Raw genomic sequence first — 27,421 nt, forward strand, 5'->3', positions numbered from 1 at the left:
CATGTTTATGGCAGCATTTTTCAGCTTAGAGCTGCACTTTGTAACTATTCCAGTTAGGAAAAGCATGAACTTAAATGTTGGTTTAAAATGCAGCGGCCGAGCGGGCATGCCGTGTGTGGCAGCTGGTGACTAACGGCGGCATCTGCTTCTCTTCAGCTTGCCCAGCCTTCGCCCGCTGCTGGACATCAACTATTTGCCTGTAACAGACATGAGGATAGCGCGGACCTTTTGTTTCACTAACGAAGGGCAAGCTTTGTACCTCAGCTCTCCCACAGAGATCCAGCGCCTGACGTACAGCCAGGAGATGTGTGACAACCTGCAGGTAGAGCTCGAGCCCTTGTTTTTGGTGCCTTTGTGCTTGTGTCAGACGTAAATTGCCGCGTTTACTGGTAGATTTTTGTATTTGAAGCGAAGGCTGAGCTGCAGGAGCAGTTCCTCTCCACTTGCCCTGGTTGAATGATGCCAAAGCCGCAGAGAGAGGTCGGCAGCTCTGTCGCTGTTTAGACCTTTTCATGCCGCTGTCACCTTGCTCCTGTGCCCCTAACGGCTGGTCCCAGCCTGCAGCCTGCCCGCACGTGATTGCAGTCTCTGCTGGCTCCGTACAGGGGCAGATTGGTGCTCACATGGGACGCTTCACAGCCTGCTTCTCTCAGAGTCCGACCCTGCGAAAGACCAACTGTTAAAAATGACTGAAGGGGAAGAAGGGGAAGCCACAAATGGATAGCAGCTACAGCACTACAGCATTTGGTACCAGCGTGTGTCCAGCCACACGGCAACTGCCTCCGTGAAAAGATTAATTCCGTCCTGTATTTTTATCATTTTTTATTTTAACTCTAGAAATATCTTAATACCTGCAGCTTTCAGTAGATAGCTGGCAGCATGAGACAAAGCAGTGTGGTTAGTATCAAAAAAGTATGCTCTATTTTAATCTAATTTGTAGTTATTTACCATTATTTTTACTACAATAATTGGTACCCCCCCTTCTTCCATGTCAGGAAAGCATCTCCCATTGTACATCAAAATACAGTAGCTGTAGAAATGGTCTAATTAAAAGAATTTATTTGGAGAAAAAGGTCTTTACAATGTTAGATTTGGGTTGGTGGTGGGTTTTTTTTACAATGAAAATGCAAATCAAAATGTCATTTACTGAAGAGGAGGAATTCTAAGAGGTTACAGGGAGAAATATGAGTAATAAAAGGGGAAAAAAAAAAAAAGAAGGGGAATAAGTTCTAGGTTATATAATTAGCAGTGAACTAGGATAGAAATATGAAAGAAACGGTCCTGCCAGCACTCATTATGCTCTAGGGAATAACATGTGCCGAGCTGCTCAGCTCACATCACAGTACTGTCTGTCTCAAGCCCGAAAAAGCACTGTGAGGAGCGAGCACTGCACACACGCTTTTGCGCATCGGAGAAGAGATTATTTTGCAGGGAACCAATTTTAAAGTGACCAAAAGGTTTGATCAATGTATCTTAGAATATGGACCTAGAGGCTGTTAGAAGCTAGATTATTTTTTTTTGTTTTTTGTTAACCCTAATAGCTTCATATGACAACCAAGCACAGGGAAACACAACCCTTGCTTCTCCATACTGCCAGACTGTGGCTGCTTGCATCTTGGCTTTTATGCAAAGAGGAGAGCAAAAGGCTTGCGCAGTCATTATATGTGTACAAAACCCACAGGACCCAGGATCACCTGTTTTCCTAGGAAAACAAAGCCAGGCTGCACACGCGAGCCTCCGCTTCGTCTCGAAGGAAGGGCTGCAGTAATTTTTCTCCCCAGCGCAGGTGCCGGTGCAGAGGAGCTGTAAGCGCGCGTCGCAGCGCTGCCCGAGCACGCAGCCTCCCGGGAGCCCAGGGCTTTGTGCGGCACAGCGGCTGTGTCCGCCTGCCAAGGCTTGGATGAGCAAACACAGAGCTGAGCACCAGGGCAGCAACTGCTCTCGGTGCACGCGGCCTCACCGGTTTCAAACACGGAAGGGCCTGCGCGCTTGCTTTATCATCTGGTTTATTCTGGAGAGCCCACTTTTCCTTGTACTGCTGCGAATAAACCTGAGCCTAAGAGGTGTTTGGGTCGACTGCTCCAAGATGTGGCACCATGACAGTGCCCTCAGGCTTACTTGGCATTACTGATGGCACTGCCAACGTGCACAGGAACAGGGGCGGGGGGAGGTTGGATGGAAGGTGATGGGGGTTTTTTAAAAAAAAAAACAAAATAAACAAAACCAAAACACTCCCAAACAAACCAGACAACCCAAACCAACAATGAATCACCGAACAACTGCTAGCAAGCGCTGAACTCATGTAGGCCATAAAGAGCAAACTGAGACCACCTGCCCTGCTCGCCTGGGTAATCGCTAATGCAAAACACGCAATTCACAACAAATTGTTAATTCAGTGGCAGTGTCAACTCTGCTGTTTCTAAGCAAAATGTGACCTCATCACTCACTGGTATTTTCACTCTGTAGTGCTTACAATTTCATTTTTCTCCTCTGTGGTAATGAACATAAGACTGGGCAGTGGCAACCCAAGTCCCTCTGAAAGCCTGAAGGAACACAGTTACCCCAAGTATTTGCCTGTCATGAAACACAGATGTTAAGTACTCAACACTGCTCACACAACAAACTCTCTTAGCACTAGCTGATTGGAGCCGGTGCATGTGGCTCGTTAATGCAAATAAAGAAAACACCTAGAACTGCTTGCACCTCACTAATTTCTCACATGGACTTTTGTCTGACTTCTTTGCTAGGACATGCTTGGGGATTTGTTTACTCCTGTGGAAACACCAGAAGCCCAAAACAGGGGCTTTCTCAAAGGACTTTTTGGAGGAAGTGGACAAGCTTTTGACAGAGAAGAGCTTTGTAAGTAATTTATTGGGGTTGGTTTGTGGGGTTGTGTTGTTGGTTTTTTTTTTTTTCCTCTCCCTCACTCCCCCAAAATTAATTCGCAGAATCCCCTTCCCTTGTCATCTAGGAATGGAGTGATACACAAGATTTAGATCACTTAGGGGAAAAAAAAAAATAAAGCTGACATCATGAAGAAAGGGAAGGGTCATCAGCTGCATTCCCATGATTCCTCCATCTTGGCAGCTTCTTTTCAGCAATGGGGTGGGCCGTGCCTGCACTGTAGATGTGCCAGTGCACAGAGCAATGTTGTCCCCACGTGCCATCTGCACGTCAAATGGCATCACCGCTGCGAGGCTGCAGCTCAAGGATGAGATGCACGTCCAGAGACATGGCTGGGAACTCATTCCTGTCCGTTTGTCCACTTCTCCTTTGCAGTTGGGGAGGCCACGGCAGGAAAGGCCTCTCGCAGTCTTGCCCAGCACATCCCTGGATCAGGTGGAATTGAAGGTGTGAGAGGAGCTGCGGGAGGCGTCATTGGGGACTTGACGCGTGCACGCATCGCCCTTGACGAGAGAGGCCAGAAACTGGGAGAGCTGGATGAAAGGACTGCGAGCATGATGGCCAGCGCAGAGGCATTTTCCAAACATGCACACGAGGTAGGGGCCCCAGCACCACACACCCAGAACTAGGGACCTCCAATCCTGCAGCTGAGCCTTCGCTTCCCTTTGGGAAAGTCAAGTGCCATTCTCCCCATTTGCCCAGACGTGTTGGTTTAGGTGTACTCACGTTAATGGGCACGCTGGTTTTTCCTGCTCCCAAGCAATGAGAATGCCGAAAATAAAACTTCCCTTGCGCACCCCTTCCTTTCCTGCTTTTATAAATGAGCATCCCTTGTCAGCTGCTGAATTTAGAACAGGGCACTTCTCATCTCTCGCCTTTCTCACTAATTCTTTATGATTTTTTTTTTAAGCCACATAGTGCAGCATATCTATGCAGTAGGGCAAAAAACAGGTAGGTGGATGTGTGCAGAGGATCCTTTATAGCTCTCATTGGGAAGACAAGGAGACCGTTTCTAGTACAACTCTGTGGTACAGTTAGCTGGACAGGGGCTTGCCTAGAACAGACAGCTTCTGTGCTCAGAGCTGGGAGTGGAAAGCTCTTCCATCCCACACTGTTAAGGCTGGGAATCAACTCAAGTGATTTTCCTTGAAGATAAAACAATATGAAAGAATACTTCCCCAAACACCTGTTTTTCATTTAACATGCATCACATCTCTGGACAAGACCTTTACCATTTTTATTGGCTTTTGTAAGTGTGAGGCAAAAATACACAGAAAGAATGTGCCCTGAAATGCAAAAAAATTGTATTTTTGGGGCATATCATCTGCTATGCTCCGCAGATGATAAGCTTCTTTCTGTAGGAGTAAAAAGCAAGTTCCTGGTTATCCCCATACCTCTGTACTTTTTGCAGAAGAAAAGTAGTTAAAGCTCCTCAGGAAAAAAATCTTTTTCATGAACAGCAATAACAGGTAACTATTTTTTTTTTTAAATGTAACAATTATGAAATTAAATACAAGGTCTGACAGGGTCTCAATACCTGATAACACTGTTAGCAAAGTACTGCACTGCTCCTCCTTTTTTCACGTACGGAGTTTGTGACAGCTACTGGGCCTAGGACACGTGTGATACCTCGTATGCAGAGCGGTGGTTTATATCCCTTTGTTTGCTTTCCCGTTTCTGCAGGTGATGCTGAAATACAAGGACAAAAAGTGGTACCAGTTTTAGACTTTCAAAGAAGCTGCTTGTGGCTTTATTAAGAACACTGTTCAGGGGAGCAACGTTCATTCCCAAATCTACCACCAGTCACTGGCCAGAGACAGGTTTTTTTTTTCTCCTAGAAGACGTTTTCGTGTTACTATTATTGGATTCATCACAGTGGGAGTCAAGGAGAAATTTTACAGACTGTGAGATGGAAGCTAGAATCATGTGGGGCTTACTCCAACAGCTGGCTCAGGCGGGAGCCAATTTTTTTTCCAAAAGGAACTCAACCATCACTGTGGCATGTAGTTTTTCAGAAGCTGTAGGTATGAACTGTGGGGAGTGGCGTCTGGTTAAAAATATACTGTACAAACTCGAATGTTAATGCACTTATAAAACATTGCATGACTAATTGACATCCTAAAAAAAAAAAAACCAAAAAACACAAAAAAAAAAAGAGAAAGAAAGCATGTTGTGACCGAAGAAAAATGGGATTTATTTCTATTCTGAGCAAAAAAAAAAAAAAACTTCAATGGCAAAAATCTTTATTTTTTAAAAATGACATTACAAAAAGCAAGTACATTTCAAGCATGTTTGCTACCGTTCTCAACATAAAAATGAGTTGAGCTGCATTTTCTTATCTGCTATTTATTTCCTTTGAAAAACCTTGCTTGAAATCAGTGCTGTTTAACTCCTACCAGCATAATAAGTACCTTCAAAATCCTATGCCCAAAACTTACAGATTTTACAAGTAGCTGGACAGGCACTACCTGAAATGTCATTAAAACATGAGCATAGGTGGTTTATTTGCAATTCAGAGCACGTGACATGTCATCCTTATCTCTACTTTTTAAAATGTGCTCTAGATTCAGCTCCGTTGTCCTTGAAGGGGGCTGTGGCATTTTTTTCATCCCCGCGGTGTCTGTATCACTTGGTTGCCTTATGTCTCGGTAGCAGGAACAGAAAACCAGCTTCGGAAATCGCTTCTTCAAGTCAGGAGGGGCAAGGTTGGGGACCTGCAGGGCTACAGGTTGCGGAGCCCCACCAAGTTCTGCTCGCAGGAGCTGCTTAAGCAGCTTGCAGAGCAGCCATTTTTCTTCAGTGGTCGGTTGAAATTATGCGAAGGAACCTGCACAGAACCGCCCCCCCATCTCAAGCTGGGGGGGAGAGGTCACGGGAGCAGGACTAAACGATGAGCCAGGGGAGGAGCACGAAAAGCAAATGTCAACGTGAGGCACTGAATTGGCACACATATTAAAATGACAGCCCGGGTGACGTGGCAAGTGATTTTCTGTTCACGCTGCTGAAGGTAACCTGCTTCTGCTGCCAAGCGGCTTGTTGGGTTTCTACAGTGAACTCTGCAGAAAACTCTCCAACCTGCAGCTGCAGAGGAGCGCAGTGAGCAGAGCCTGCCCAGGCGAACAGACTCCCTGTCTGTGAGCGTGCTGCAGGCACAGTAGCCTGCAGGAGCCTCGCTGCCCCACAGGTCGACGGGTAAGTTAGAAATTTTTCCCAGACTGGCTTGGAAAGAAGGCACTGAAGGCTTGTTTTCACATGCCTGGACACAGTTTCAAATTAGAAAAAGAAAGTGAGGAAAAGGTGGAAAAGCAGCATTTAAAAATTTTCTATACGAGGCAAGTGACATCCTCTGTCCCTTCAAGGAGCCCTGACAGACACTGGTGCAGACAGGCAGCGTCCTCCTCCTAAGATCTTAACCTCACTGGTGTTTATATTGTCCCAGTGGTCAGATGATCTCTCTCAAAGATGCCTTTCCCATGACTTTCCTTTCCTTACAATAAAATGGAGCCCAGGAAATGGTACAGCCCAGAAGCCTGGCTTCAGTGCTGTCCCAGCTGCACAAGTGAAAGGCTTGGAACACATTTGAGGTGTTAAGGTTTAAATCCACATTGTAGCCCAACAGGAATTTTGTGCATTACAGGATTTTTACATTTCCCTGTGGGCAAAATCAAAACGCTGCCCTGACAGGCCTAGCTCCCCTGGGAGCGAGACACGCGTGCCTCTCTGTCGCAGGAGAAACCGCACTGCAACTGCGAGAACTGTAGAAGGTTACAGGGAAACAGGTCAAAGCCCGAGCAACGCCTCGCTTTCTGCTGAGAGTTAAGGAATTGGAGTTGTCCGTGATGTGAGCGGATGCATGCGTGTGTGTGTGTGTGTGAGGAAACAGCAAACTCACCCTCTGATGCCCGTATGAACCGGGTTGGGGAATCCCTTCCGGCAGCTGGGTCACAGACCCGGCCGCTTGGCGTGTGTGAGGAAGCATCGCTGTAACCGGCCACCTAGGATGAGAAATAGATGAGCCCGACGTTACAGCCATTCTACCTTCTGCTCCATAGCTTCCACCACGACCTGGGGTAACGCAGGCAGCCCTGAAGAGCGCAGCCAGGGTGAGCAGGAGCTGTAAAAATTTAAGAGCAACTTCTAATCGCTGATCACTAGAGCACGCCCAGAGAACAAAGCGTCCTCAACAAGTCTTTTACACAACACCTGACTGGCCTTGGCTGCCAACAGTCTCCTGCTTAACAGCGGGGTGGGGGGGAACACCCCCCTAAAACCTGCCAGTAGATGCCATTTGAATTTTTATGCAACAGAGAAATGAGAACCTAGCATCCCTCAAACTTACCATTTTTAGTAGTTAAACTTCTAAGCAACTTTTCTCTCGTACTCCCCATCAGGTCACAGCTGTATCTTGCTTTCCACTCTCACATATTTTCCATATTTCCAGGCAGTTACAAATTACTATTTCTGTTAAGTTCGCCACTTGTGACTATAATTATCAATTTTCTTGTAGTCTGTAGAGATCTAAAAAGTTGTATATGTTTGTATATAGAACATTCTATATATAAAAATATATATATGTAATGTATATGTTGTACAAGTTTGTTAGTGCACACTGTTAAATGCTTTCTATCAAGATTTACCATGTACGTGTGGGGGGAAAAAAAAAAAACAAAACAACCAAACCTTCACTTAAAAACTTCAATGAGAGAGGACGAACTCTTGCCTGGCGGATTTATTGTGAAATGAGGGGGAGTGTGGGATTTTTGAAAGGCCTGACCTGGACACTACTCAAGGCTGTCAGTGCAAGGGATAAAGCTGCAGCGTTCCGAGCGACAAGCGCAGCATCTGGCCTGACTCGCTGCTGCTGGATGTTGAAATCCTGTGCTTTCACCTTTCCTGCTCAGACAGCGCCGCCTCAAGCGAAATCCTAAAAGTAAGAGGTACCCTCAACACCGCAATCCTCAGTTACAATAGACAGGATTGGCTGGAAATATTTGCTCAATTTAAAATGCTTTTTTGTTCACGTGGGTACCCCGGCGTTCCCTCACACTCTTCTCTACAGGAGCACGCTCTCACGACATATCCGAAACCAGGCACGCAGGCCTCCCAGCAGCGTGCGCACCCCACTCCGGGTTTGCCCAGGTGTGTCTCATCCTGTGCCAGGGGCTAGAGGCAGCCGGAGCACGCAGAGAAAACACACGAGATGAGCTTATTTATAGGTTTTCAGAGTTGGCAAGGCTTCAGTGAAATACAAGCTATTTTACTTACAATAAAATAAAATAAAATAAAATCCATTCCTAGAGTTTTAACTTAAGCTTCAAATCTTCAATTAAAAGCCAAGATAAAGGAAAATTTGAGAATCAGGTTTTGGTTTATATAATTACCTGTTTTCTAAATTACTTTTTTTTTTTACAGTGCTACAGTTCAGCTATCCCCATTAATTAGACATTCCCCGTAGTGCCAGGATAGAGCTTCTTACACAAACACTGAACAGAAATACTCTATTATTTACCGCACATGATGGATAAAACTGTCTCATATAGAAATTCTCTAAAACAGTTCACATGTCCCTTTTACAGCAGCCCTTTCACACCACGCTATGTGCACCCTAACACAGACACGCATACAAACATTTTTTTTTTCATTGTGCAATTTAGAGAAGTGAAGAAACCATTGCAGCTTACACCAGAGCCCTGTTCAACCTCAGGACTCCTCCCTTCATAACAGAGGCAAAAAAGCCAAACTTCATTTAATTACGCCCCTCAAATACCACCACCACCACCCCCCATCATTTTCAAGAGCCTAAAGGTGAATTCAAGCACAGCCTATTTCAGTCTTGAATGTTTTTTTTTTGCCTTGGTATGGTCTCAGTAAGAACACACTCTCTCTCATTAAGGACCTACTTGTGGCCATTTGTAGTCGACTCGTCATCTTGGGTGTATAAGCAATAGTCACGTAAATGAGTGTTTCCATTCATGTGTTTTGTTTCGTGATTAAATCAACAAATCAAACATTGTACTTTTTTTTTAATAGCAACCAGGATTCGGCAATGCGGGCAGAACGCGCGTGGGGTTCACTGCACGAGCCGTCACCCGCCTCGCAGAACGAAGGCTGATCTGGGGTGAACCACACGCTCCTGCGCTAACCATGTCCTGTTTCCACAGGTATCCTAAAGCAGCGTCACAAAAGGGAAGCTAAGGCATATTTAACTGAGGCTGTTTCAAGTGCCCAGTAATAACCAAAAAAAAAAAAAAAAAAAATTAAAAAGAGGGAAAGAAAATAAAGGAAGGAGTTGATATCAGTTGGTGTAGATCTCTTTTTTTTTTTTTTTTTTTTTTTTTTTTTTTTCAACCTCTGTGCCTAGATTCTTTATAATTAGGAATAGCACTTCAGAGGTGCATGGTTTATAAAAAGTCTTTGGTTGGAGTTTATGCCACTCACTTGCTCAGGAACAGGGAAAATGCAGCCAGGGCTGTTGCTGGGGTGGGGGAGGCCACCTCCCCTCCTCCAGCAGCTCAAGCAGGGACAAATCCTGGACCCCAGCTTTAAAGTGTCTGCGCTTTACTGCCAGGAGCTCACGTGGTGCTTGTGATCGCAATACCAGTCCCCAGGAACAGTGGCCTCGCCACCCCAGACTTCTCAGCTGACCGAGAGCACCCTCCATGCCACGTCCGCTTCAGGTTAAGAGCGGCCACCTACAAGCTGAAGTCTCAGAAGGGCAGAAACACGCTCGCATTTACGAGCGCTTACCAACAACGTGATTGAGCTGCTCTGCCAGGAGAGGCTCCAGAACGTCAGCCACAGCTACTGAGCTTCCAGCTTCCTCTCTTCAGGCTCAGATTTATAGGAAAAAACCAGCAGGAAAAACTCAACTCTCTCCGTGAAGAAATGTGAGTGGCATGGGAGAAAGGCAAAAAGGACCCAACCAGATCAGGTGAGGCGTGTGCCATCATTTGTCACCTGCCTCTCTCCCACCACTGCCCAGCTACAAGAAAGCGCATGGAGCACTTTCAGTAGGCAGGGATAGAAGGAAACCTGCAGCAGAAAGGCCAAGGCAAAACCAGCTCGTGGTCTGCACGTGAGGAAAAGGACTGAGTAGCTGGATCAAACATCAATGGCAGGAGTTCCTGCTATCGAGTCCAGGCAAGCTCTGCCCCACACCAGTAGCAGGCTGCAATTAAATTTGAGTCATTTTGACCAGAAAGGAGATATGAACCAAAGGGAACAAGGCTGCTCAGCAGCCAAAGGGGACAGGCTCTCCCTGCGAGGAGCTGGGTCACGCAGGTTCACAGGATGTGAAGCCCAGGCGTTCCCGGTGACCACAGCTATCTGTCAGGGCTGGGTCCCAACCCAATTTTTTCTGGCAGCCAGACACCCACGTGCTGGCGCAGCAGGCGGGCTAGGGCAGCGCAGGGCACAAGGCAGGACCAGGCTGCAGTCACAGTTCCATGTACCCCGAGTGACAAGGCTGCTGTAACAAACCTCACTCCTACCCCTTCCACCAGCGTTCACCCATCATCATCATCATCGTCGTCATCGTCACTGTCATCTTGGGCTGCCGGACCATGCACGTTACTGCACACGCTGTGCCAGCGCCAGGTAACGGAAGGCAGGAGTGGCCTGCAAAGAGAGAGACAGGCAAAGAGGCTGAGGGACAGAGAGCAACCACAATCAGATGCATCTCATCCTGTCTACAAGAAGACAGAGAGGAACCTGCATTCAGTTATCAGGTCCTGAACTAGAATAAGCCCAGCTTCCAACTAAACACAGGCCTCACTCAGCCTGTGGGGGGAGGTGGGGGGAGAGGGGCCCACAGGCAAAAATAAGTAACATGAGCAGCCAACCCCCTCCCATCAGCTTCAGAAAACAGCAGGCACCCTCTTCTGTGCAGTTCTAAGCAGTGCCCCTGCTTACCTGACCAAAGGCCTCTCCTGCTTCCCCTGCTTAGTCTCACTAAAAGTCTCATCAGAATTAAGGAATGTCACTAGCAGCAATCAGCCAGCAGCTCGGAGCCAGCTCTAATATCATGACTCAAACGCAGCAGCTGCCTCGCTTACCAAGCAGTGGCCACCTTTTATCTTCTCATTTGCTCCAAATTACTGCTTAATTAAAATGAGCTCGTTGAGTTTGTTTAGCAAAATAAGTTTAGTTCTGTGTCAATCACCTTATTGATTAGCATCGCCCCCGTCTAGAGAGCTTGTTGGGAAACAGGCGTGAGATCCGTCCTTCCGAAACTCTACAGGCAGTATGCGGGAGGGAAATCGTATCACGTGCCAAAGAACGAGCAACTCAAATCACAGCGGCTCCGGTGAGGCCTGCGATACAGCGCAGGTGTGTCACCGCGTGGTGCCCAGGGACAGGAAATCATTAGGCCATGTGAGCTGATAACGAGTCCAACCCAGCGCCCTCACAGGCAGAGCGCACAAATGGTCAGACACCAGGGTGCCGAGGCTCGGATCTGTTACTAACAAAAGCTTTAATAAGCTAAGAAAAGAAACGACTGTCTGTCGGCCGAATGCTGTGGATAAAGAGCTCGGCCGTCAGGTGACAGCTGTGGTAGGAAACCACAGCGCAGAGCAGGCAAGGAAGGAAGAATAAAAGTCTCAACGTAGAGTGGAATCCAAAACAGGAAAGAAGGGCAGGTCGGTGCCGAGAAGGGCAGTCGAGGCATCGTGTCCCGGGGCTTTGGCTCAGCACCACGTGCCCGTTTTGCTGCACAACGGGCAGGCGGCAGATCAGAGCCCAGGATGCGGCCTTTTGTGCGCAGGCCCCATTAACGTCTTTTAAAACTCACTGCGTTCTTGAATCCTCAGTGCCAGATACTTCTGATGTCAGGATAATGGTGACGCCAAAAGCGCCGCGTTCGAAGTTAACAAGCTCGAGCGCGCTGTCGGGCTGTTGAAAGCCGAGTACGCATCCTCTCAGATCAGGCTATAAAGGCAACTTCAAAAGTACGCTTCTTAGAAAGGATCCGGCAAAAGTTCAGAAATGAAAGAATAATTAGGGGCTTGGAAATTTCTCACAGGAGGCAAGAATGGAAAGACAGAGCTGTTTACATTAGGGAGGAACTGCAGAAGAAAAGACATGATAAAATAATTAGAGGCATAAAGGAGATGATGGGAGGCACCTGTCCTCCCTCTCTCATAAGGGCCACACAATGCGATAACAGAATTCAAGGTCAGGCATTGGATGACGTTAACAAAAGCAGCTGAACTTGTATAACCATCGCAACCATCTGGAAGGGAAACAAGACCATGTGATGGGAGGTTTAGCCAGGCCAGAAGGTATTAGCCAGCAGAATAACACCAAACTGTGGCAGATTAATCCCCTGCGAGCTCCTTCCTTGCCCGCTCTTTTGAAGCATCTGATCCCGGCAGCTGGCCTGCGTCAGTCGCGGGACCAGCTCAGCCTGACAAGCCCAAACTCCCAGAAGAACCTTCTGCCTGATCACAGGGATGGAGTCAAAGACGCTGTGGCAAAGCAGGGGGGAAATCTGAGCAGTTTTTAGCGAGGCTACCAACAGGCAGGGTGTGAGGCTTCCCTGGGCCTTTGCATGAAGAGCCGCAGGTCACCCGCCACCATTCAGCGACACCTCTCCCTAACGCACCAGACCCCAAACACCAAGCAAGGCTGTCACTTCAGCTGCCCAGACAGAGATTTTATTTTTTATTTTTCTTGACAAAAAATACAAATCGCTGTTAAGCTTTTAGCCGATAAATTGAGTTTCGTTCTTCAAAAAGGAATGGTTTTGCTGGTGATTTCGTGTTAAGAGAGTCCAAACACTCCCTCTCAAGGCCAGTTTGCAGGGTAGCAGTAGGATGAATTACGACAGTCACCAAAATGCTTTCCTGAAAGGCAGAGGCCAACCAAGCACCGCTTCCACTCACTGTGAACGCTGCACAGCTGCTCAGTGAGAAATCCAGCCACTTCGGCACCTGCCCATCATCAGCAGAATTCCCTACAAAACGATCCTAGTGCAGGACTGCAAAATTCAACGTTAAGTGCAAAACACAATGGCTTTTTTTTTTTCTTCCTATGCACAGTTACATAGAAGAACTGCCAAATTATCTTTGTGCCGTGTTTTAATGAGATAATCCAGCTCACTTCATATGTAATAAATTCATTAGGCTTCGGGGCTTTTGCTTTAAATTACAAGATCAAGCATATTTTAACAGAATTCATTTAAATATTGTGCTTTTAGCAATTAATAATTTCACAGTTCTGTAAACGTGCTTCACTGCGCTGTCTGACCTTTGAAGGGTTTGGCTTGGTGAATCCATACCAGCTTCCACCACGCATGTCAGAAGGCAGTTTGCAACGCTGCCTGTAAAACACAGGACGTCGGCTGTGTAAAATACACAATACAGGAGGATCTGTCGCTGCCCGCGAGTACGCTGGCCCGTGCCGTGCCCAGTCCGTGGCACCTTCCACCTCACCAACAGGCGAAAGCTAGGTTTCAAGTCAGATCTCCAGGTCCTGCAGGTCTCCCCAGCTAGGTCCAATTTTCACTTTAACATTCAGTTTTACCGAGAGTTTGACGGCATTTTCCATCTCGTGCTTGACGATCTGAGCGACCTACAAGAAAAGGCAAAACATCGGATGTACACGCAACTTCAGTGCTCCGTTTTTCTGTCAATAGCTGGGGGGGTCGGACACCTGGAGTCCTCTCCTGCCTTGATCTGCGCTGACTCACCACTGACGGGAATGCAACCGACCATTCTAATCCTGATTAGGGTTTATGAATGGAGAAATTGTATAAAGCCAGTAACATTTTATGCAGCACAGAGCTGTGAGTGGTTCCGCACCGTTTGAGACCACTTAGAAAAGAGGCAAGATTAAGTTTCTATTAAACTCTTTAGAGTCCTGCAGAGCCTCCTCTTTCACCCCAGCTGCATAATTCTAGAGTGTTTCGTGGAGCCTGCTCGGTAAACTTCAATGCACTGAAAAGGAAGACACAAACCAAATACACCAAAGAACTGTGATCCTCCTCATTGTGTCAGCTCAAGGGGCGCCCTGTGAAACACAAACCTCTGGGAAAGCAGATCACATTCCATGCAGGTGCTAGAAATACCGCTCAGGTTCTCCCTCGCTATTTTGTTGAGGCAACTCTGACATTTGCTGCCCTCCAAAGGTATTCCTAAGAAAACACTCATTTAAGTACACAGTTAGGGGACCAGAAGATACAATCCAAAAAGTCACAGGCAAAAGTAAGAGACTGGATTTTTTTTCCCTGCCCTAAATACCTGCTCTGGATAAAAGGACTCTCTTTCCTACCCCAAGACCCACGTGGAGTCCAGCCCGTCCTGATTGTTTATTTGAAATGAATCTTTCAATCCACACCCATCCCACAAACCGTTCCCACAGCAGAATGAAAAGAGGCTTTGAAACTATTGTGGTCCCCTGTCTCAGCTGGAGGCCACTGTGACAGCAGAGGAACTATTCTACCTGGCAGGAGGGCTGGAGCAAGGTGGGTGTCAGTCTCTTATCCCAAGAAACAAGCGATAGGATGAGAGGAATGGCCTCAAGTGGCATCAGGAGAGGTTTCGATTGGATATTAGGAAAAATTTCTTTACTGAAAGAGTGGTCAAACATTGGAACAGGCTGCCCAGAGAGGTGGTGGAGTCACCATCCCTGGAGGTGTTCAAAAAACATGTAAACACTTCGGGACATGGTTTAGTAGGCGTGGTGGTGTTGGATTGATGGTTGGATTTGATGATCCTGGAGGTCTTTTCCAACCTTAATGATTCCATGATTCTATTCAAGCTTTCTGGCCCTTCCATGCATTTTCGTAATTCCCTCACAGATACCCACAGTAGAAATTCCTCCACAGTTTTCACTGGGAATGGAGGAGGAGAATTGAGGAGATCAGAGCACAAGAGTTTATGACAGCATTAAGAACTAAGGGGGAGATTTGTCTTCCAAAACCCTACGCCCTTACATACCACATTTCAAAATGATCTTGATAACCTAGAAAAATGCTTTGAAATAGGATATAATTCAGCACAGACAAGTACAGAGTAGAAATAAGCAGGATAGAGAACTAGGATAGAAATAATCTACTGTTCAAAAATAGGATGAAAAATAACTGCCTGGGCAGGAAAAAAAATGGGGTTATCGGAGATTAAAAACTGAACAGAGCTTAAGCAAGGCATGCTGTTTTGAGAAAGAAAGCAAATGCAATTCTGGAGCATAAAGAAAATGTTGCTTGTATGACACACAGGTCAGTTTGCCACTCTGTTCAAACCACTGCAGCCTTAATCAAGTTTGGGGCCCAGTATTTGAAAAGGAACATTGAACCCACACAGAGGGAGATTCTCTGAGAACGCTCACAGGTCCAGCACACACCACCAAGCCAGGAGCGTCAGATGAGGGCTGCCGCACCTAGAACAAGGCACAGCAGCTGCAGGGCAGACACAAAAACCTGTGTGAGGTTCCCAAGGAAGCTGATGGCATGAGATGGGACATGTGCCAATGCCCTCACCCTGTGGGGCTTTGGGCTCTGAATTTCCTTAATGTACATTAAGCAAACAGCACCGTTGGAGGGTTCCCAATGGTCAGCTAAAAGACGCTTAGAGGAATACTGGCCATCTTAGAAAGATAAATGCTGGGACCAAGCAAGGAGTTTAAAGGCATCTAGCCTTTCATTCCTAATCTAGTCCATACCTTTACGTTCCTACCTGACTCCTTGTTGCAGGGGTCAGCTCAACAGACAGAAGGTCAAGCCTCCTTCTACCATCTTTGGCAATATTATCACGTTCTTGCCATGGTGATAAGCTCTGAAAGCTCCCTACCTTCACTTTGACATTCTGCACAGAGTAGGAAAGCCCTGATGCCCCAGGCATTTTACAACTTTAGCACAAGAAAAAACAGATATTAGCCCAATATGGTCTTTTAAGAGAGGCAAGCTAGCTCACCAATAGACTGCAAATTAAAACAGAACGATCACTAGCATTGTTTCTCTTACAAACCATACCCTGACTGGAACACAAATTCCTAGATGTATGGAAAGATGTTTTTAGTTTTCTTTTGTGCGCTTTAGCAGCTGAAAATGAGCCAGGACCAGCATCAAGCATGTGACCGAACTAACTTGTCAGAATAAAAATTGCTGTTGCAGCCAAGAAATACATGATTTACAGTATAATAAAGCTTTAGTGCCAGCAAGATTAAAAAAAACTCACCAATACGGAAATTGAGAAATGCTCACTTTTTTTTTTTTTTTTACTAAAAGGTACATTGCAGTTCAAAAGGACTAATTAATTCAGGCCCTGCTTTAAGTGGGGGCTTAAGAGGTAGAGGCTTCAAGAGATCCTTTCCAACCCAGTTCTTTCCACTGTAGGATAATTCTAATGGTGCATCTGAAAGGACAGCAGGCAATATTATCACAAAAAAAGATCCTTTCTAGCCCTAAAAACAACTAATCAAAAGGGGTAGGAAGTACCCTGTTGCATGAGCTAGACAGAAATCCTTGAAAAGCAAACAAATCTGGCACATACAAGGAAAGTCTGAGTCTAGGAAACGTCTTGTGTACATACGCTGTTTTAAGTGACTGCCCAAAAAATCTATGGACAGAAATATATCTGAAGGAAGTTCGAAAAGCTGGTAATAATTGTCCTTGAAGTTGAGATTGTTAATGAAAAAATACAATAAATAATAAGCAAATCCACTCACGTAGCCGCAGTTCTTCTGAGGACACCGTGATAACTTGGAGTCAGTATCTAAAGGTGCAAAAGCCTATACTCAGGGGATTTGTTTTCTACAGAAAAATAGGAGCCTTTTCACCCCTGAAACAGCCTGCCTGGACCGAAGCAGCAGATATCTGAACAGAGCTGGCAAAACGAATAGAAGCTTGAGCCGAGATTCAACAGAAAAATATTAAACATTCTGTTATTAATGAAATTTTAAAAAAAAAAAAAAAGTGCTCAGGCCAGTCAGTACTGCTGAAAGCTCTCTCGGTCTAGGAGTTACTGCTTGCCATCAGGAAATGGCCTTTTGTCATTGAAGATCTGTATGCACAGAATAGAAGTGGGAGAAAGACATCCCCAAGCTATAGAAGCGTGCACTGGGAGCCTTTCCTGAGTTTGTCCTCAGGACTTGGACAACACTGAGCTGCCAACATACAGCTGAACTGCTTGCTACTGGACGCTGTCACACAGATGCCACTACACCCAGGCACAGGAGCACCAACACGGTGGAAGAGCACACACAGAGACACGTGCGCATGGCAGCAGGTACCTTCTGTCCACACAGCACATTTCATATATCTAACCGTGCTGCTAACCAGCACCGTAACGCTCCTGCCAGAAAGAGGTAGCTAGGGAACTAGGAAACAAGTACCAAAAGCACAGAATCCTCCTTTCCCTCCGCAGAGTACAAACTACAGCTGTGACAATACATGTTCTGACTTAGGCACCAGAAGAGATGGGTGTGAACAAGGAGGCCAAAATATTGGATATTCTCATCTCTCCAAATGAGAAAAAACTTCCCCCTATACCTGTCAACAATATTAAGCTACTTCACTCATCAAGTCTTGCAGAGAAGTTGTACAAACTGCTGTTACAAGCAGCAAAGCACACGTTGGGAAAACGAACCTCAGCCATGGGGATGGCCTGAGTCTGAAAATAAAGGGATCGAGAATACAAACATCATTTTCATCCAGTTTAACACTGTTTTTACAGACACCTTTTAGCACACAGCAAGAGAGGATCCAGGGAAGAAAAGCTGAGCCCCTAGAAGGAAGGTTTGTTTAAAACATCGTAATGCAGTAGGTAGTTGAAAAAGCAACTGTACAGCTGTACCTGAATGACATCGTCCTCCGCAACTTCATAGAGGAGCTCATCATGGAGTTGGAGGATAAAGAAACCTCCGCTGATGGGATGTAACATCCCTCTGCTGCTCTTCCTCGCTAGCCTTCCTACACAGGTGAAGAGCACAGTTGGTTAGATACCATTATGTGAATGCATGTTTCCTGTAATTAAAAAACCCTCACACATTCCTAATGCTGACAAAAAGAACATGAGGAACTTTAAAATGAAAAAGCCCATGTCTACAGAGAAAACCAGAAAACATTACTATTCTATCAATATTTGTACAGCTACTGAAAGAAAAATGTTAATGAAAAGCATTTTAGATACAAACATTTCAGCCTTACATTATAAACATATGAATCAGAACAGAAACAAGAGACAGTTGCACCTCCTGAACCATCTGTTTTAAAAGTAAATTTTAAACAAAATCATGTCAAGTTTAATCAGAAGTTGGTTTACAACGTTCTCTCTGGCAATGAATTAGGGTTCTGCTTTTCTTCCAAGATCATTGTAATGGCTAGGCTAAAAAGGCAGTAAGCCTCCTCCCAAATGCAGTTACCTGAAACTGTAGCTGCTACTCCTGATAAAAAAAAAAAAAAAGGAAAGGAAAAAAAGCACAGTTTTTGAATAAACAAGTAAGCAGCTGACAAAAACAGGATCCTGGTAGGCCTTGCCTGACAAAAATAGAACAGAACAAACAGTTCCATGGTAAAAGCTTATTAAAAAAAAAAAAAAAACCCACCCCAAAACCACAACCTCACAGACGCAGACTCAAGCTATTTATTTCTCAGGTTAACTAACAGGAGGAGTCCAGTTCACAACTACAGGAAGGGTTTCACAGCATCATCAGTTCCTCACACTGAAGCAGCAACGTTAAAGAAGCCACATGACACAGGATGCTTCTCTGATGGCACAGGCATTTATAACTCAATGAGAGAGAATTCCTTCCAGTTCTTGAAACAGCTAGCATCAGAAGAGCAAGAACTGTCACAAATGCATCTACTCGCCTTCCTACCATTATGTTGGCCAAAGGTCAGTAGCTGCTGCTCCTGGAGGGGGTGGGAAGTTCTGCCAAGCACATGCCTTCTACTCAGCAGACCTCCGAATCTTGTCTCTCTAAAATAAGACTCCCTGACATATTTTTAGAGGTTCAGCAATTAATTATTTAGTTTTCCTTCTCAGTCCTACAAATCAGACTCTTCATATTAAGACAGCTTCATGTTTCAGGTTGAAGCATGAGAACTATCAAAGAAATATAGCGCTCCATCCCTTAAGTTGTCTTTCTAAAAATATATGACTGATGAACAAAACACTGTCTACTTTATGCTAAAAAACAGTCTTCATAGCACTCCTCTGGGAATGAGGACCCCAGCACAGCTTTGCTGTCTGCAGCCAGAAGAAATTTATGCTGCTAAGTGCTTCATATAATACTCCTGTCAAGCCTCTGTACATCAAATTCCAGTCAACAAATTCCAGACTTAATTCTAACCAAAATAGTGTATTTTTGGAACTAGAAGTTGTTCCACTCTATCTTTTCGCTGCCTTCAAAGCCAGAGTATCTTCTCAGTTTCTCCTCCTTACTTTTGAACGATTCTGTGGTGGGACCATAGACCGTATCACACACCAACTCCCACTGCCAACTTCTGCAAGATCTCCTTTCAGGCAGTTGGGGTTTCTGATCCGATCACAGCAGTTGCTTTAGTTTGTGCGCTGAGCAGACATTCTTCCTCCCTTCCTTAGGACGTTCTTGCCCATTAAACACAGACTTAACTGCTGTCAGGAAAGAAAATGTCTCCCACCCCTAGCCCAAAGGCCCTAACTTATTTTGCAGGCTTTTTGTTTGTTTGTTTGTTTGCTTTTTAAATTAGTAACACTGAAAGTTTTGCTCTAGTGTGCAAGGAAGAGGTGCGCATACCAGTCTTATCTCTCCGGAAGGAGCTCTCCAGATGTCCGTGGGACTTGATCACAGAGGAGAAAGCTTCCAGGCGCCTCTGAATGTTCACAGTGGCTGTTTTGACAATGTCTGCAGCAGATCCCTGAACAGTTGTGTTCACGGCCTGCCGCTCTGCCTAAACAGAGATAGTTGCTCTCAAAACCCACCCAAAAAAGTAAGCCAAATCCAGCACGCCACATGTACTTCATTAAAAGTAATAAACACATGGCCAAATACAGGCATAGTAAATCCTCCAGATAAAAGAGGGGGTTTTATCTACCTGGAAAGAAAGAGACATTGTAGACTAGCTTCAAACACAAAATTTCTCCTGAGAAAAGCAGGATTTCCACAAATTTAAAATTAATTAATATCAAGGGTAATAACCTGCAAGAGTCACAAGCCACATGAGGGAGAAGCATATACACAGTGGTAAGAGTGTCATGAGGAGAAGAAAAATCTCACAGTTAATCCAGGTATCATGAGACACTTCTGCCTGTCTTCAACACCATCAGGAATGGGTAACTAAAAGCACGAAGCTGGACTTCATACATTAACAATCTGATCTACTGCCAGAGCATTACAGCTCTGCAAAATCACACCAGACCATGCTATGACACAATGACTTTTTTTTTTTTCCACACAAGCAACCTCTCTACAAGAAAACTGTATTCAAAAGGTTTTTCTCTCTTTGATTAGAGCTGAAAGGTGTGCAAAAAGTTATGAGGAAGCTGAAGTGAAAGTGAAGAAAATTCATTAACTGGTCTTTAATATGATTTTAAAGTTGAACAGAAGGTGCATCTACAAAGCTTCATGCTGAAGTCTCCTTCAGATTAAATAGCCAAATAATCTCAAGAAGTTTTTTGAAAGTCTCCTTGTTTCCCTTTCAACTACTGGGAGCACAAACTCGCCGACTCCCTCCCTCTTCCACTTTAGTCTTTAGTTCCACACGACCTGATCCAGCTTCCTACTGAGAAGTGCAATGCTTCCTCCCCACAGAAATGTGCCAACATCTCCCCAGGGAGTCAACTCACTCTTACTGAAGTAAAGTCTATGACAGATGTGTCAGAAACAACCTTGAAAAAAAAATAATGCTGGTGCAAAGGTGTGTATTAAGTAAACATTTATCTAACAAGTTTCAGCAATTTTCCTTTGGGGGGAAATAAGAAAAGGAACAAATGCCCAGAAATGCAGGACTTAAATGCCCTTTCTTGTTTGAGTGCTGACAGCATATAACATACAAATACTGCTGAGTGGGAGCAACTCGGCCTGAAGAGTTAAAGCACATCACTGTGTGGAGGCTTTTTAAAATCATGTCCACTTATTTCAATAAATTACTCCAGTTCCAACATGGGAGTTCTGAAGTGAGGTTAGCACAGTGATGACAGCTGTGCACCCAGTCACAGAAGACTTACATCAAGCAGACCATGGCAAAAGCTCTGTTATTCAGAAAACTGAGGGAACAATGAACTAAGTGAGAAGTGGAAGTTCATGACCAAGATAGTTCACAGACTCTGTAAAACCTCAGATACAGATATGCAAAGAAATCTAATATTAACAAAAAAAAAAAACAAAAAACCAAAAAAACCTGCAGTCAACATACATGAGCTTTACTGTAGGGATTTGGATCTTTGATGGCTGGCAGGTATCTCCGTCTTCCCAGGATGGTCTGCACAAACCCATCTCTCCTGCAGCTCCTCACTGTCTCCCTCAAGAATTTTTGAATCCCTGTGAAAGGAAAAGAGAAAGTTTTCCCTAACACAGCTGATGTTGCATGTTGACTTCTCACTGGGGTCACTGCAAGCAGTCTGGAACACCCAAGCAGCATAAAAGTAATTCTTTAAATTTCCTAGGCCCTGTCAGTGTACAAGGACACATCATCACTCATTCAGCCTATTTGCAGCTCTGCTGGGAAACCTATTAAGACTTCTGAAACTGAAGAGAGTGCGTAGTGTCAGGATATCTGGCTGTGCACAAGGAGGTAGGAAGCCCATTCTGCACAGTGCCCAGGCACAGAGGATCATACATGCATTATTGATAAAGCAGAGGTCAGGACCCAGACCAGCACTGGAAAGACAAGTAGTAGGAAGGGAATAAGTTGAAAGCAGAAGTCAGAGCCCTTGATGCCTCAGGCTGCCTGACTTCAGACTGTGTCATTTCAGATTCTGGGATGAAAGAAACTCACCCATCTGCACTTTGCAAGGGGAGGAGTGAATCCAGCGAGGGTGTTAAAAAGAAACTTAGGTCAAAGAAAGGTGAGACGGGGAAAAGTCCCTTTCACTGCAAGTTCAGGTAACAACTGCACTAAAGTGGAAAAAGTTAATTTCAGACAGTTTCTTTCCAAGGCTTACAAAATATAAAACATAAAAGGAGCTATTCAGGATCAAGACTGACAGCATTAGTCAATTCATTAGGTATATGATTTAGCACATCAGCTTAGCAATACATATAAGTAAAAATTCATAAGAAGTGAAGTTACAATATAAGGTAGATTGCAGAGTTTTGTATGCATGCATGTGTACCAAGAGGGAGGAAGCAGGAAGTAATTTCTAATGGTCATGAAGGAGACACTATCCAGAAATTACTGGAGACTAAACAGATTCTTAATAGGACAGCATTTCTGAGCATCTGTCTCCTAAAGAAACCAACCCTGAATCTTCAGAACATAATTTGCCAGCTCATTTCCAAGTTTTACGAGCAGAGCTAGCTGTCTCTCATCCCGTTTGCCCTCCATTCATTTCCTGATTGCAGCTCTACTCTTTCTACATCTTTCCCAAAAATGAACACGCTTCTTAGAAATGCAACAATGTCTTTTTACAAAATACAGGAAAGCTGCTCTGAGCAGCTGGATAAAAATGTAAGGGTTATATGCAAAACAGTTTAAAAGTCAATGAAAGCAGAAGACAAGAACAGAAGAGAGAAATGGTTATATCCAAAAATTATAAGACGAGTGGTCTAAAGTTGTATTGCATACCTTTTAAAGCTATGTGTTTTAATAAGAAAAAGTGTTTCTTATTCAGAAAGTTAAGAGCTTTAAAATTAATACCCAGGGTTTATTAATTAATTAAAAAACCAACAAAATAATTAATGTAATAAACAAACAAGGTCCTAAAAATTAATAAAACCAGAGTATAGAGTAAAACATTATGGAGTGTCAAACTGCTGTGTTGATGCACTGGACTTTTTCAAAACGAAAAGCTTTTGCAAAAGAGATTGGAGTAGTAAAGGGCTGAGACAAATTCAGGATTTGAAGAGACATGGAGAGAAGGGATTAAAAACAACCACCACCACCACACAGCTCCCAAACAGCCATATCCAAACCTGTGTATCTTGATTTGAAGGATTCAATGTAACTGGCAGCTTCATTTTCATCAATCCCCATCTGCTCGCCTAAAGATTTTGCTCCTATTCCATAGATAATTCCATAGCAAATCTGCCAGAGGGCAGTGTGAAGAACCGCAACCATATGGTAAGCCATGCAGAGAAAGCAGAGAAAGAACAAAATGTGATTCACTGGGAACAAGGGAGAGCGTTCAAGAAGAGACACTACCTCTGAGTCCGAGGCACTCATGCAGCTCTTCTCCACCCTCATCCCCCCACACCCAGACAGCTCCAGTTGCAGCGTACTGGGTGTGGGAGGACGTACAAAGCAACTGCTGAACAATCATGGCCGAATCCAAACAGAAAACCATACTATTGTGACTCCCTGATGTTTTAAACACTGAACCTTCCTGCCCAGAAAGCTGCTGCTAATTTTTTTTTCCTAAAAATTACCTGTTTAGCTTGTTGCCTGGTCCTATCTCCAACAGCTTCAGGATCAATCATTTTCCATTCTGCTGCAATGTTCTTAAAGACATCAACACCCCCATTCAAGGCTTGAATGAGCCGACAGTCGCAAGACAAATGAGCAAGGATCCTCAGTTCAAGCTGAGAGTAATCAGCAGCCAAGATTAAGCCACCTGAAGTCAGCAAGGTAGCAAAAATCATTATTTCATAAATGACTCCAACAACATTCCAAACAACATTCCAAACAACATTCCAGCAAGAAGGACTGAAGCTTTCCTTGCAGCTTCTGCTCTGAAAGTCTTCCACAGCCATTTCTATAAAACGTCAGCCTCTGTTTTCTTGCGAATACCTTTAGAGGGTGCTTCTGCCACTGCTGACAGCCGTGCCAATAAATAGTTGAAATTAAATCAGACAAATTCTTGCCTGTTTCCCCAATGTCCAGGCCTGCTCACTTTCCATCCAGCCCCTACATCTCAAATCCATAGAAAACACAGAGCAGTGCAGGTGTCTGTACAAAAGTCTAGCACCCAAAAGGAACGACTGGCATAGAGATCAGACCAGCAGACTTGTACTGAGCCAGGGCAGGCAATGCGAGAACTGACGTTTAGATAGAAATAACACTAGACAGAGTGCAATTTGTGTATTAAGAGCTGCCGAAGTGTAGCTCTTCATAAAATATGTATTCTTAAAGAGGAAATGAAGGTGTGAACACTTGAATTATAACATTTGAATACTTTCCCCAGTGGAAATGCTCTCCTTCACAGTTTTAGGAATAATTTTGAGGGCATACTAACTGCTGCATTAGCTTTCCAAGTAGGCTGCTCAGTCAGATATATACTGTTGTCCGTTCTTAACGCTTCATTAGATAGAGGACTTTTTGTTAACTACATTCTTAACAATTAGCTGGCACAGAGCAGGATCTGGCCGTTACCTGGGAAGGGAACGAAGGCATGCCTCATGCTAACAGAAAATGGTATTCCTCTTTCTCCAGATCTGTCTTCCTTTAGGCCATTAGGCAAAATACTGCAACGCTTTTTACATCTGTGGAGAGAAAGAATGACTGCTCTTCACTCATTTCTAAAACACTTAAAAGATGCATAATCATTTTTGCCACAAAGAATCAGTGAAAACAAGTGAGATGGTAGCCTCTGTTCTACTCTTCTGGACAATCCATACCTAAATTTGACCATGGGGAAATTGGACAGAGGCCATATGTACAGCTGAAGGGATTTACTGATTTTGAATAGCTTTAGGGATAAATCTTTCTAGTGCATTCAGGGTTTGGGTCCAGAAATCGGATAAATCCACTCCAAAACAGGTAAGATGAAAGGCCCCAGATCTGTGACGGGTACATTCCAGAAAGATAGCAAAGGAGTCCTACAGGAATCCTAAAAAATTCAACATCCCACCCTGAATTGCAAGTCTTCTCTCAACATCGTTCTCATATGCAGAATTCCTACACCAGCCCATAACTAGGAGAGACAGAATAGATTTTCCCCCACAACGTCAGCCTCATGACTGTGCACACACACACACATACAAATAAGCCTGTAAAAGTGGAGCAGAAGTTGCAGAAGATGAGCTCACGAAACACTGCACATTTTCTCTCTACAGACTGAGAAAAACACTGCCTCAAAGCAACCAGATTTTCTTTTTCCAGAAGGCTAGAAGTTTACAGTGGCACCAGGTGCTCTGCAACCTCTCAGGGCTTGCTTAGCTCTGCTGTCCCACCACTTGTAGCTGCAGATGACATTGTATCCATCAGTGCACCCAGCCCGTTGGGTTCTTCCCTGGAAGTGCAGTCAAAGCCCTTGATGTCTGAGTCAGGGATCTGAGCAATTTCTTTATCAGAATGAAAAGGTATCTCTGAGATCAAGGCTAGTTTCAGCAAAGCAAAGCACGGAAAAAACATCATGCTCTCTTTCCTTGTGCACTCCCTTTTCTTGTCATTTCAGGCTGGTAGGGATCAAGGAGATGAAAGATAGCACAAAAATCACAGAAATAAATTTTCAAAAGAAATAAAGGTGAGTGACAACATACGGTAACTGTAGAGAATCACACTGTCCAGCAGAAGCTCCCAATTTAGTTGAATGAGTAAGGGCTTTATACCATGATCTAATTTAGCTACGCTCCTTTGGTCAGAAGCTTCTTACAACAAGGAGGAGTACTAATTGTTAATTACTAAGATAGAAGATAGTTTGGACCAAAGTTTGGAAGGCCTATCAGACAACAGCTTCTTTTGTGCCAGCAGTCATTTCTGTGCCTTTAGGATTGCCCATCCTCCTAACACAGTGGCTGCTTAGCTAAGGAATGTAGTCTCCAAAGTCAGCCTGAGAAGCTGACCTCTCTAAGTTCAGCACACGCTCCATTATTCTTTTCATGGGCTCCTTCTCTACAGAAAGGATTCTTAAGAACCCGTCCTGCTCTCCAACTGTCTGGCAAAGCTGGTGCAAGCCTGAGCACTGCCAGAGCGAATTCTCAGAACGACATTTTAGCCTGGAGAAAAGGAAGCTGAGAGGAGACCTTATCACCCTCTACAACTGCCTGACAGGAGGTTGTAGTGAGGTGAGTGTTGGTTTCTTCTCCCAGGTAACAGGCGATAGGACAAGAGTGAATGGCCTCAAGTTGCGCTAGGGCAAGTTTCGGTTGGACATTAGGAAAAATTTTTTCACCAAAAGGGTTGTCAAGCATTGGAACAGGGTGCCCAGGGAAGTGGTCGAGTCCCCATTCCTGGAGATATTTAAAAGACGGGTAGACATGGTGCTTAGGGACATGGTTTAGTGGTGGAATGGCAGGGGTAGATTAACGGTTGGACTTGGATGATCTTAAAGGTCTTTTCCAACCTAAATGATTCCATGATTCTATGGTTTCTGCCTCCATGGCTAAGCCTGGCTCTTCTCCTCAAGAGATGGACAAGATCTTGCTACTTCTGGGCTCTCTTCCCACAACCTACTCAAGGCACAAGGATGTAACATCATGGTGGTAGGAAAAGATAGAAGGGCCAAAAAACTTCTGAAAGTTCTCACATCTTGCTATGGGAAAAAAAAAAATTATGAAAGTCACTCAGGTGACACATGTGGGACAAGAACCTGAACGGAAAGAGAAACTGAAAAGACAGAAAACCACAACGAAGTATGAAGCCCCAAAGCTCACGAGCTAGCTGCTAGAAGATCCACCTTGATATTTCACTAGACTTCCACAGAACTCTTTAGGCATTAGCATCTAATGATGTCAAAATAGTGCATTTGGTTAACAGAAACCAGAGGAAGAAGTAATTTTCTGCTACCTGGTAGCTTTTGCAGGATCATTATCACAAATGAACTTATTAACAAAAAATGAAAAATAGATTCATCGGTGTTCCCTTACAGAGGGAGCTGCACAGCACAGAACATATGAACTTTATTCTGCTTCTTCCACAATATCCTAACCTCTTTCAGAGCAGCTCTTAGAAAGTCAAACAAGATCCTAATTTCAGTTTAGTTACTTTTCACACTCGGGCTTTTCCATCCAACAGTTGGGAGCACAATCTTACTGTAGGGTTTCATAAAGAATTTCAAAAAGCGAGTGGCTACAGGGAGCCACATGCTGTTAGTATTATTAGGTCTTTCACGTGTCACTGATTTTTACGTATTTATCCCCCTGAAACTGTAAGAGAAACACTGAGTAACAAGTCACACTGACATGACAGCAGCCACAGGTGAAATCAGAAAAGAGAAATTTGACAACTCGACCACATTAAGATCAGAAGAGTAGGCAGAAGTTTTGCCAAAATCCTCCTACCTGCTCCCAGAAACAGCACAAGAATTAACATTTCCATGGGCTCGGGAAGGCGGGCTTTCTTCAACCACAGTTGGCATTTCAATCTCAAAATCTCTTGGCACGTTCTGGATGTTTGGCTCTGTGAAGGTTATTCGACCTGGGAAGGAAGACAAGGCAGAACTAGGGGTCCAAAAGGAGTCTAACTTAGCACAGCTGAACACACATCTGCATCTCCAAAAAA

At 44.5% G+C, this 27,421-nt stretch overlaps 2 protein-coding genes across 3 annotated transcripts in view; one reads left to right on the forward strand and one right to left on the reverse strand.

Moving 5' to 3' along the window:
* Positions 1 to 4,669, forward strand: part of STXBP5L (syntaxin binding protein 5 like) — a 195,533-nt gene extending 190,864 nt beyond the window's left edge. For both annotated transcript variants that reach the window (XM_009639096.2, XM_035894553.1), the window contains 4 exons: positions 157 to 322; positions 2,748 to 2,859; positions 3,280 to 3,500; positions 4,588 to 4,669. In XM_009639096.2, coding sequence (XP_009637391.1) covers positions 157 to 322; positions 2,748 to 2,859; positions 3,280 to 3,500; positions 4,588 to 4,629 — 541 coding nt within the window. In that variant the 3' untranslated portion in view covers positions 4,630 to 4,669. The remainder of the gene's footprint in view (positions 1 to 156; positions 323 to 2,747; positions 2,860 to 3,279; positions 3,501 to 4,587) is intronic.
* An 8,375-nt stretch (positions 4,670 to 13,044) lies between these two features.
* The window catches only part of POLQ (DNA polymerase theta), a 51,995-nt gene continuing 37,618 nt past the window's right edge, over positions 13,045 to 27,421 (reverse strand). Inside the window, exons 23-30 of the mRNA XM_035894604.1 lie at positions 27,202 to 27,337; positions 24,353 to 24,462; positions 23,410 to 23,594; positions 22,957 to 23,068; positions 21,239 to 21,363; positions 19,621 to 19,774; positions 17,697 to 17,812; positions 13,045 to 13,476 (exon numbers count right to left, since the gene is read on the reverse strand). Coding sequence (XP_035750497.1) covers positions 13,363 to 13,476; positions 17,697 to 17,812; positions 19,621 to 19,774; positions 21,239 to 21,363; positions 22,957 to 23,068; positions 23,410 to 23,594; positions 24,353 to 24,462; positions 27,202 to 27,337 — 1,052 coding nt within the window. The 3' untranslated portion in view covers positions 13,045 to 13,362. The remainder of the gene's footprint in view (positions 13,477 to 17,696; positions 17,813 to 19,620; positions 19,775 to 21,238; positions 21,364 to 22,956; positions 23,069 to 23,409; positions 23,595 to 24,352; positions 24,463 to 27,201; positions 27,338 to 27,421) is intronic.

This window comes from Egretta garzetta, unplaced genomic scaffold (genome assembly GCF_000687185.1).
Source record: "Egretta garzetta isolate BGI_Z169 unplaced genomic scaffold, ASM68718v1 scaffold85, whole genome shotgun sequence".
Classification (NCBI taxonomy): domain Eukaryota; kingdom Metazoa; phylum Chordata; class Aves; order Pelecaniformes; family Ardeidae; genus Egretta; species Egretta garzetta.